The sequence below is a fragment of the Erpetoichthys calabaricus genome, chromosome 17 (assembly GCF_900747795.2).
Source record: "Erpetoichthys calabaricus chromosome 17, fErpCal1.3, whole genome shotgun sequence".
Taxonomy (NCBI): Eukaryota; Metazoa; Chordata; class Cladistia; order Polypteriformes; family Polypteridae; genus Erpetoichthys; species Erpetoichthys calabaricus.
Genome location: NC_041410.2, coordinates 43223239 through 43235490, shown reverse-complemented (window position 1 = coordinate 43235490; position 12252 = coordinate 43223239). Strand labels below are relative to the sequence as shown.

The 12252-nt window shown below is 37.5% G+C and overlaps 2 protein-coding genes across 3 annotated transcripts in view; both read right to left on the bottom strand.

The window, feature by feature from the left end:
- The window catches only part of LOC114667855 (hyaluronan and proteoglycan link protein 3-like), a 56229-nt gene extending 52161 nt beyond the window's left edge, over window positions 1-4068 (bottom strand). For both annotated transcript variants that reach the window (XR_007933810.1, XM_028823357.2), the window contains exons 1-3: window positions 3922-4068; window positions 3431-3799; window positions 2652-2954 (exon numbers count right to left, since the gene is read on the bottom strand). Coding sequence is in view for 1 of the 2 variants with exons in the window: in XM_028823357.2 (XP_028679190.2) it covers window positions 2652-2954; window positions 3431-3799; window positions 3922-4042 (793 nt within the window). In the remaining variant the exon portion in view is untranslated. The remainder of the gene's footprint in view (window positions 1-2651; window positions 2955-3430; window positions 3800-3921) is intronic.
- LOC114667240 (EGF-like repeat and discoidin I-like domain-containing protein 3) overlaps window positions 1-12252 on the bottom strand; it is a 742682-nt gene that overhangs the window by 545015 nt on the left and 185415 nt on the right. The gene's annotated exons all lie outside the window — the stretch shown is intronic.

Below are 12252 nucleotides of genomic sequence, written 5' to 3'. Positions count from 1 at the left end.
TGCTACAATAAATTATTTCATCGAGGGTCGCGCACATCCCAGCAAACATCTTGCAGGAGGCAGGAACAATACATGGACGGTGGAGACAAGAACAATTCCTGGACGGGGCGCAAGCTAATTGCTACCATTGCGCTGTGTCCCCATGTTTAATACATGCTTTAATACATTTCATCAAGAAAATGATATCATCTGCAATATCATGAATGTAATGTATTCTGTATGTAGATCAGTGCCTGGGTGCTACTGTTGGAATAAGAGAAAGCCAGTTTGAGAAGCACGTAGTGATTCACACACATCGAACACATAAAATACAAAGGATTTAACGATTTTAAGATGAAGTTTACGATATTCTACTTTAATCTCATAGTTTATTTTTGTCGTTAAAGTGGAAATTTTGATATTAAAGTCAACATTTCAAACTTTTTTTCTTCACTATTTCCCTATTTTTCTCTTTTCTCTGTGCCGTAATACACTTCTAATATAATATAATATAATATAATATAATATAATATAATATAATATAATATAATATAATATAATATAATATAATATAATATAATATAATAACTCTAAAACTCAGACAGTGGGCTACAATTTGCCTTTTCACAACAACTTTGATATCTGACCACTTCTTTTTTATTTTAGGCACTGTGTGACTTTCTGAACTTGAACTTTCGAGTGTCTCTGCCACTCTGTATCACTTGATCAACTTCCTTCTGTTGTTTATAACACCACTTAAGCGAACAAATAGTATGTTTTTCCTTGCCTCCACTTCACCTTCGCGGAAATACTTTTCTTTTATGTGCTTTTGCCATTCTCTTTTAACCAAATCATGAACGAAAGGTGATATGTATATTGATTCACATATTCAAATATGCAAAATTCTGGTAGGAGTCAGGGTGGGGCTGTAGATGTGTGCACATGCGTTAAATTTCATGTTTGTTGTGTTTTGTAAAGGGGAAGTGTTTGGAACTTGGCATTCACATAGATTTATGCATCTGGATTTTTTTGTGCATACGCACATTTCCACTTTTGTCCATATGCCATGTTTTAGTGTGAATTCTACGCATGGTGTTATACATGAGGCCCCTTAACATCAACACAAATTGTTGAATATCCACAAGCTTGGTTGGCAATAGAAATAAAATCTTGCAGCACTTCTTTACTTTCTCTGCTGTGTGCCCCAGTTAATATAAACTACCATCATTACACTAAAAAATCCAATTACCCTTCATTCTCTCAGAATATGGGGAAGCACTTTAAGACAGAAAAGCGTTTATCTGTTGCTCCTCTACACAACAACCACCTTTTTCCACCCTCTCAAACATATACACTATTCAATGTCTAGAAAATGTCTGGGGCTAAAACACTTAGAGGCTTGTATATAGATAATGTCTTTGCATCCTACAAACAATTATGCTTCAAATACAACTTCTCATCAACACAATTCCTCCACTACTTTCAAGCTAGAAACGTTGCTAAACACAGCCTTCTCAGTTTTACCTCACCTTCCAAAATGTTTTATTCCAGAAGAATTATTGATCAGTCTTGAAGACTCAGATAGCATCTCTAACTTTCGTGTCAGAAGACCATTGTTAGTAATATGGCTGTTGTATCCTCACCAAAGGACACGGAGACAGATTTAAAAGACGACCAGAATTGTTTTTTTAATTATTATTTCATTCTTACTTTACTATGATTAGTTGTTTAATAAGAATTAAAAAGTGTGAAATTGTAACGGGATGTTTTTTATGCCTGTGTGTTTTTCTATGTAATTAAGACTTCATATTCCAGTGTAATTCACTATTAAACTGGGATTATATGGTATTTAACTCTTTTATTATTGCTAACTATAGTATTTATATATATATAAGAAGTTTAAAGGAATATTTTCTAACAGGGTGTTATACAAGAATAAAGTGAATAGAACATGAATCTCCATTTACTGGTATGTACCAAATTTGGTAAAATTTTATCAGGCAACCACTGATTCTGAAAGAAAATTACAAAAAACTTACACAGGGAAAATAAACTCAGTCTTCAAACATACACTGACTGGATTCAAAGCCTGTCTCCTGGTGCTACAACATTTGTAACCATTGTACAACCTTATTTCCCTGTATGGTAATTACAGTCTTTAATATTCAATAGGAGCATTGCCATAAATTATTCTGCAGTAAAGTCAAATCTATGTTTGTGTGTTTGACAGACATGAAAATCCACATCCTTGAACCCACTCCCACTACATTTTGCTCAGATTCTCAATTTGTACAGGGAAAGACCATAAGCTGTGTTTTATTCTGATATTTTTCTCTTTGGGGAACTTTATTTAGTGACTCCACCAATGCCTTATTTCTGAAGTGATCCAGGAGGAATTTTTGGAACTTGGCACAGGCTTGCAAAATGCTCCCCTTGGTGGGTTTACTCAGTAAAAGTATGATTTGGGGCTAAAATTTCTGGCACTTATGAATTTATTTATTGACCTTACCTGCACTTTACTCCATTCCAGAGAGCACCAAATACACTTACTAGTTATGCTATAATTTTAATTTTTAGCCTCTGATGCTGGCAAAGCATGCTGCTGAATGGTTACTTCATTTCTAAATCATCCATGATAATAATCAGATGTGCCTGTAATGCAGCACACTTACCTCTTATGAAAGATGAAAAACAGAAAACATCATAGAATTCCTCCTGTTTGTGACGAATGCCATAGCTGCGGACCCCTGGGGCCATATTGATCCCTCCACATGGCTCCCGGGGCATGGTAATTGGGTACTGCACTGATCCATCTGCCAGCCACCCAGCATTACACCAATCAAGACCCTCTTCCCATGCTGAATACAATTGGTCAAAAGTGGCAATGGTGGCATCCTGCTCCTCACAGGCTTGAACAGACATCTCAAAGCTGAATTTATAGCGCCCCTCTTTCGGCTGATATGGAAATACCACTCCTTGGAATAGAGAAAGACGAGAAACAGAACTTGACTAAAGTTAGATCTTTATAAAAAAAACATATGAAATAAGAATACTATATAATATTCTTAAACCCACTAAATCAAACCCAGGATTGTGAAGGGCTGAAGCTTATTGCAACCACATTAGGGGAAAGGTGGGAACCATCAATGGGTGTCAATTTATTACAGGTCCACTCAAACACATGTACTCAACTCCCACACTGGACTACTTTAGTACAGCCTCCTAACCTTGCACTCATGTCTTTGGGATGTCAGAGGAGAGCAGGAATACCTCAAGAGGTATTACACAGACAGAGAGGACAAAGCACAGATTAATGACTTTTTCATAATAAATGCAACACAAAAAGATTGAGGTCTGTTTAAACTTCAATTCCACATTTTCTCAATTTCTATCCCAATTTGCATTCCTCATGAAAATGAAAGGATTTAAAGTACTGATACAATGAGCTTACCACGCAGTTCTAGCTCTACAGTACTACTTTCATCTTCTAAGCCATCAATAACTTCACAGCGGTACTTCCCTGTGTCAAGAAGTCGAAGGTCTGTGATAATGAGGGAGACGTCACCTTCAGAGTCCTTACGAAGGTGCACACGACCTTTGAATTCTCCATAGCTGCGGTGATGGTGACCAATGGCCACCAGCACATCTGTATCTGGTCCACCATTGCTAGGAAGACGAGACCATTTGACTCTAGTTTTGCGTTTTGCAATAAGGTAGGGTTGGTAGAAATAGCGGCATGGCAAAGTTACATTAGACCCTTGAGTTGCAGTGATTGTTGTGGCAATTGTCTCCACATGCAGTTGAACTCCATTGAAGTATACTAGAGATGGAAAAAGATGAAGACAGACATTAAATCCAAACATGCCCAAGCCCTAAACATTTAGCCTTTACCGATAATCATCCTGCTTGTGAAGGTTCTCTCTCATTTCAACTTAAACTTACTCTCTCCATTGCCATTTCCATTCATGATGTCGTGGTAGTGGAACCCACTGGAGGAGGGTGCTGGATGAGAGGTGTCTATCAGCTGCAGCAGCCACACCACCAACAGAAGAAGCAGCGCCATTATACTATCACCAGCAGAGTAACTGCAAACTGTACAAACACCAGCTTTAAAGACGGTAGCTGTGTGGACAAAGAACACAAAGACAGTAACAGACTTTGACATTTACTACTGAAATGTCAGGTACAAGAAGTAAAATCCCAAGACTCCATGCAAATCTTAGTATCTTTTTGAGTAAATAAGCCAGAAGCTGTTTATATTCTGAGTGAATATAAACAAGAAATAAATTACATTTTGTAACAGGCCTCATACTAGAATTGGCAAATTTTCTAAATACTTCTCATTTGTAACGTATTAGTGTATGGCCTTGATGAAATATATGACAATGATCTCCATTGCACTAGGATTAAACATTTGTTTTATTTTGACTAGCTGGTAGCTGCACAAGAATAATAGACTACATTTACAGTCTTTGGAAATAGCAAAGGAGAGGAGACTACTGAGTGCGAAATATAGCCTAAGAAATGTAGTTTGGGTTTCTAACATTATTGGGACAGCTTAGTTATCAGCTAAACAAACAGGCTTCATGGATTGAATGGTCTCCTCTTGTTTGTCAAAATTCTTAAGTTCTTATGTTCTAATAGTGATGACTGCTGGACAGATTCAACTGCAGGCCTGAAATGTAGCAGCCTTGAATTTATCTATATGCCCTGTTGAGAAAAGCCAAGCAAAATGACACCTTTTATTGGCTAACTAAAAAGATTACAATATGCAAGCTTTCGAGGCAACTCTGTCCCCTTCTTCAGGCAAGATGTAATCAATCTATATGACCTGCAACATTCTAATAAATAACGGAGTTCCTTTTTTGTTATCTGTTGTGACAATGCATCACCACACAACTATATTGGAATTTAACAATCCAATAATAAAATAGTCTTTGCTAAAAAGAATCCATACTGAGTGTTAGTACTCCATTCTGCCTACTGTTATCATTTCCCACCTGTTTTGGAAGATACAGCCACACTTTCTATAGCTGGTGAAGCCCTGGCTACTCTTTTTCAGAGTATGCTGGTAACATCATTCACTATAACAGGTCTGCTTTACCAGTCTCACATAAAAAGCTCACAGAATATCCATCCATTCATTATCCAACCCGCTATATCCTAACACAGGGTCATGGGGGTCTGCTGGAGCCAATCCCAGCCAACACTGGGCACAAGGCAGGAAACAAACCCCGGGCAGGGCGCCAGCCCACCACAGGGCACACACACACCAAGCACAATTTAGGATCACCAATCCACCTAACCTGCATGTTTTTGGACTGTGGGAGGAAACCCATGCAAACACAGGGAGAACATGCAAACTTCACACAGGGAGGACTTGGGAAGCGAACCCGGGTCTCCTAACTGCGAGGCAGCAGCGCTACCCACTGCGCCACCGTGCTCAGAGAATACAATACAACAAGAAATGTGTCTTAGTAACCAAGGAGATTAGCCTGAAATCTCAAGGCTGCACACTGTTTTATCTTGGTAGGGTCCTAAGTGACCCTATTTTCCCCTTTATCCTTTTTATTGTGTAGACGTTAACAAAATATCTCAATCTCATACTTATAGCCTTCATGTAGCACACTCTCTTTATATCTATGTCTTCAGACAACAATACAGAGCATCACAACAAACAAGAGAGAGAGCTACATTTCTAATTAATCATCTGTTATATATAATATGCCCAAATTATGTATAAAATAAAATAAATGTGACAAAAATTTTATTGCAGCCTAATTAGAAGTGCATCTTGCGTCCATAGGTGACTCTCAGCTTATCTTCAATCTTGTCTCACCTTTGAATGGAGTATTAAAACTGAGACAGTGCTGTCTTCTCTTCATGGAGAAATGGCAAGAGAGACAGGTGTTTTTTTCTTAATGGCAAAATGGCAAGAGAGAGAAGCAGAATGACCAACATATACCAGTTCTACTGAAATTCCTGGCCCAGTGGGTATGTGCAACTCCCTTAGTTCATCCAATCCAGTTCTGGCACAACTGGACCAATGGGGCACAGAATGGCCAATCATAATATTTCAGTCCTCCAGACCTGCTTCATATCAGCTAGGCAATTTATGGCCTTTCTGTAGGGGACGACTTATGAGCTCATGTAGTGTCTGAACACAGACATCTTTGTCAAACCGGTTGGCTTCATGCTCTCAGCCCCCATTCCATAATTTACACTCCCTAAATTTTTCTGCCTAAAAGGGGAAGCTATGTATATTCATTCTTACAAACTTATCCTGTCCTCACATCACAAATGTCACATCCTGACTCAGTAATTACCATTATCTCCTAAAAGACTCGGGTAGGTTAGGTAACCTTCAAAGCACCGCTGTTCTTGTCAGTAAAGTAAAACATGCCTTCTCAATCATCATCTAATACAAACTTAAACTTATTCTTAAAAATGCATAATGTATACAAGTATAACAATGCCAGGTATTAAAAATACACAACAGCAAAAGAACATTAAAACAAGTGCACTTAATCCAGTCCTTAAATCAGTTCATTCCTGCTGTGTATATTTTAATTTCTAAGCCTGGGCATGATATGATAGACTTTACTGATGCTCGAGTATACAGTATATCTAACAATAAGACCTTATTTAAATTTAAGCAGCACAGTTCATAGAAAACACAGCACTACAGCACTGACAAGGTAAAGTGGAAGCAGATCTTTAGGTTATTATTTACAGACTGGACATTAGCCACTAGGCCACCCTCTCCAGCGTCACCAAATGTATAACTAGGAACAGATATAACTATCACCATAGCAGTTTTAGTAACACAGTTCTAGAGTGGTTAGTATTTTCCTCATGGGTTCAGCATCATAGATTTAAATCTCATGACAGATTGTGGTCTATGTTGCTTTAATCTTTTTACTCTGTTAAATTCCATGGGTGTGTGTTAGACCAACTGTAAATTAGCCTAAAATGAATTTGCATTGGTGACAGAGGTGCTACAATGAACCCATGAAGAAAGAGTGCCCCTCCATGAGAGCCAAGCTTGATTAATTTATTTTTCTTCAGATACTGTATAAATTTAAAGCCACACATAGAACTATAAATGCATGTTGCATTGGGCCATGTAAAGGGGCATGCAGTTTTTCATAGTGAAGCCTTGCAAAACACTAAAACATTGTGTTGGAAATCATTGTGAGACTTCGAAGCATGCATCTCCTGGCCACTTGCATTAACATTACACAAACTGACAAAGTTCAATGACCGTCTGTGACATGTACATAAATAGATCGAACTTTAGATAGACACATTGGACGCTGAAAGCCACTGACTAACACCGAACATCGTTGCCAATCCTTGGCAGTGAAAAATAAAACATAAAAAATATAACTAACACCGATAGGTGGAATGTACCATACAACAAACAATAGTTTTAATAAAACAAAATAAAACACCTCACTCATAGTGCATAGGTTATTTTAATAAATATTCCCCTTTTAAAATGTTATCATTATTATCTCTTCTGTTACTAATATTATTATTAGCCTTCATGTTTCTTCAGATCGCCTTAAATTGATTGTTGTTTTGAGATCTCGTAGTTCCCCATGTTGTAGGGTTATGAATAAATAAATACATTCAAAATGACCCTCGTTATTTCTCCTCAAATGTTTCCTTTGTTCTGACTTTTTAAAAACAACAGCAGAGGAAAAAAAAAAAAATTTACTTATTTGGCTGATGCTGTTATCCAAAGCCACTACAACACTTGAGATAGAAATGGTTACATTTACGTTGTTTTTCCAATTTGAACAAGCAGGTGAAATGACTTGCTCATGGTCACACGATGTCAGTAGGGGGATTCAAACCAACAGTCTGAAGTCTCGAAGTCCAAATTCTTGACCATTCCGCCTCACTGTCTGCATACTTTACCATAAAGTAGGTTTGCACATTTTAGAAGAAAGATGAAATCCCTAAATGAGTATTGGATATTATTATTACATCAAATAATGAAATAATTCAATAATTAATATATGGGTTCAATTTTGTGAACCTCAAAACTAACGAAAACACTACAAAGAAAAGATGTCACAGTCAGATTAGTCACAAGCCCTGACTGTGCTGTCCTTTGGCTTCATTACCTAAGGTAGCTGCTTTTTGTATTCTGTGTGTACTGTAGACCTGTTTTTAAGTCTCAAGATGACCTGAGATAACACAGTCACCTAAGTGAAGAGTACCCTATTACAGGTCATATATTTATAACCTAACTTGACAAATATGTATAATGATTGATCCGGTGCTCTGACTGTTAAATTGTTATGTGAAATGACAATTTCCACTTGGTGATTAATAAAGTATATCCAATCAAATTAAAATCAAATACTGTAGTTTTTGACATACTATGGCAGGATCACCTATAAGATCCCATTCTCTGTTGTGGAGTCCTTTTTTAGACTTGCCATCAAAAATGTCATGAATAATTAGCAAAAATCTAATGTATTTACAATAATCCATCTACTTTTCTTTATTACTTGAGGTCTATTTATTATGTCATTGCAAAAAGACATAACAATCTCACCACGTCAGGTCACTCTGAATCTACCCCAGAATTGGTGCTGTTCACACTTGGACCCAATGATTTACACTCTGTAGTTGATATCTACTGTATATTTATAGAGGAATGCGAAATAAATGTGCTGCATAACTACAGTAATTACAACTGTCATTCAAACAGAAACAGTACCATTGACATTAACATCATCAGAAGCGGGCTCTGCAGATGCCACTGTAGAGTCAAGATAATTCAGCGATTCATACAGAGGTTGACATTAAGATTCACTTGAGTACTGTGGCAACAAAGAGCAGCAGGATAAGCACATTTATTAACAAGAATAGTATAGAATATAGCACTCATACACGAAAGTTCCACAGTATGTAAACAGGCATCAAGTGAGAAAGCGCCAAGCTAGGGCAAGCAGTGGTAGAAACTGGTAAGTGAGTAAGTAAATAACCACAGCAGACAAAATTCAGTAAGTGAGTTCTCTTAGGAAGAAGGAAGTATTGCGTATAACGTTTTACTTGGTATAACAGTTCTTAGAAAAGTTAGTACTAGTACGGGGACGACAGTGTATGTGCTCATTCACAGGGAAAGAGTACAATTGGCATAGGCAGAAAGCTTGAAAGTAACGAAGTGATGAGAGGGGTGCACAGTTAAGAAAATAGACCGGGAAACGTAAAACTGAACAACTTCAAAGAAAGACACACAGCAGGAAGCTGAGGGGAAGAGTATTATATGAGCTTAGAGAGACAGCAGGTATTAAATAACTGCAGTACTTTTTTAAATCTGATAATAATGTGTTAATTTCAATAATTTAAGTTAGTATTGGGGTGTTGTACCGTGTTAGCCATTATGAATGTAGAGAAATGTCAAGCAAAATGACACCTTTTATTGGCTAACTAAAATGATTACAATATGCAAGCTTTCGAGGCAACGTAAGATCAAAGATGTAAGGTATTATGTAAGGTATTACATCTTGCCTGAAGAAGGGGCCTGAGTTGCCTCGAAAGCTTGCATATTGTAATCTTTTTAGTTAGCCAATAAAAGGTGCCATTTTGCTTGGCTTTCCTCTATAATTTAAGTTAATAAGTTAAATTTGAATGGAAAGGTTTGAGAAATTCAAATTGAAATTTTACATGACACCAGTAAAAAGTACTTTTTGATGTTCGACTTTTTGGAGAGTTCCTTGAAGGTTACATCTACAGGATATGCCAGATGATCCAGCTCCTCCAGCTCAGGGGCACTGAACTGGGGTAGGAGATGGCTGGCCTACATTGTATTACAGATTTGACAGATGTTGCCCAAGTGTCTTTCTGGAGATGATGTGCACCCCTAAGGTGGTGCAGAAGAAGACTCCAGAGTAGACAGGTACAGACCCATTTGTCACACTGGAAAAAATCACATACACAAGGGCATTTCTGCAGTTCAAATTTAATGAGTTAGGTGCCAAGCTGAAGCACCTTCTACTGGGTGCCATGTGCCAGTCCAAGTAAGACTAAGGAGATTAGAAGGCTTAATGCATGTTTTAAACCTTACTTTAGGATAGAAAGGTTAAGGTTTATGGGGCATTGGGACTCTTCTTGGAACAAATGTGACATGCCTTGCTATAATGGGTTTCATCCAAATTAGAGGGGTACCAATATATTGAGGAGGTATATCAGTAGGTTAATTGATGATTGTTTAAACATGGGAATGTGCGACAGGCCAGGTTTAGAACTGTACATGAAAGGGACAAACAGTGGTGTAAAAACAAATACACCTAAGAACTTAAATTGTAGCCCAATTTTAAAATGCAAAGATAAAATATGTAACACATTAAAATTTCTAACTTTAATGCTAAAAACACCACAAATTAGAAACAAATGAGTCGAAACTGCATGCAGCTGAGCATAATTAATATATTATAGCAATAACAGAAACTTAGCTAAATAACAAAGATGGAGAGGAGTATAACATGGACAGTTACAATTTTTATAGGAAGGATGGGCAAAAAAGGTAAGAAGGGGGTTACCATTTATGTAAAACAGAATTAGTCTAGATTGGGCTGCAATTTCTTCATCCTGGGTATGACGTTAATTTGCATCCAGGATTGCAAGAAGGTCCTCCAACTTGCAGGAAAAACTTGGGGGTTGGTGGCAGGATTGGCACTCCAGCCACCATAAAACACCTCACACTGTTCTGAACCTATAACAGAAGAAGGATCCCGTGATTTCTGTGTGATGATCTCTTAAATACAGACTCCAATTCAGAAACCTCAAGAGGACAGCTCTAGGATATCTATATTGGCTTATAAGACAGTCATAATCACGAACAAGGACACAAAAATTCCATTAATGATTGTTAAACGACAGAAAACATCATATTTTTAAGTTTGCGTGTCTACATGTTTTAAATGTGGCAAAATAGACACTTTCTTATTTTCAGAAGCTACAAAATGTATGCATAATGTAATATTCAGGTGCAACTTAGTATTTTTTGTTTTGTATTTGCTTCATCAAAGAGACAGATATCACATTTTTGTTTTTTAAATATTTTCTCAAAGGGGAATGTGTGACATGTGATGCAGATTTGCTCAGACCCCCCATGCCTCAGTTTGTATAGGAATGCATCAGCTGCAGCCAAACACACTGCAATTTCAGTCTCTTGGACTGACTACAGACAATGTTTTGCCAACAGGAAAGTGTTTTAGTTGTGTACAAGACTAAGGTTGTATCCATGTGCAGCTTGTTGCCACTGTCTGAGTGGGTCTTCATGTTGACCTCTGCATGAATCATTACAATATCTTTATACCTCCACAGCAACATCGTCAGTGGGGCTGCACACCTTTTGTGTCTCACTAACACAGAAGTCCCAAGACTCATGCAAACTGGTTTTGTTTGAAAGACAGTTGTAATTAGTTACGCAGTACATGTTTTTATTCACCTTACACTTAGAAATTGGCAATACACATCAACTACAGATATGAAAACCACTGAATACTAACAATGCATACTAAGGGGTGTCATGTGTATAATGTGGTGATGACCAATTTGGCTATGAAAGCTATAACACAGACCTGTCATTGTGGGCATACCTCAGGAGTTCCTGCTCGTCGAGTGCTAGGCCCATCTATTCATTTTTTAATGAAGAAAAAAATACTCTTCTGTATAAAATATACACACCTACTCGTAGATTCAGAAAACACTGAATGGGGATTTTGTTTTTAATTGAACAAATACCAATGGAACTCCATGCCCGGCAAATTTTTACTTTGATCTCTTTCTGTGCTTTCCTGCGCGTGGGCTCACGTCCTGCAGCCGCAGTGTTGTCTGTTTTGTTTTATACATATGTGCTGTCTGGCTTGGTGATGCACTATTCCAATGCTGAGTGTGTTATTAACATAATCTGTAGCATTTTATTACTTTTCAATTGAAATGCACTTATTGGATGGTTTTATTATTATTTTGGTGGTCTTAGTTTATTCCTGTATTTGGGTTAACTCAGTTGTGTGGCGTCTCAGGGAGAGGTCTGCTCTGTTGGTGTGAGCTTGTCTGTTGCTCATAGTGGAACTGACATCTTGTTACAAATAATCTCTTCAAACTAGCCCTTGATTGATTAACGTGAATGTCAGCTGTTCATTTACTGTATATACTCACGTATAAGTCAGGTCTTGAAACCCGAAACCCCGACTTATACGCCCGTTCAAAAATGTGACACTTAATTTTTTTTTTTACATGCATTTC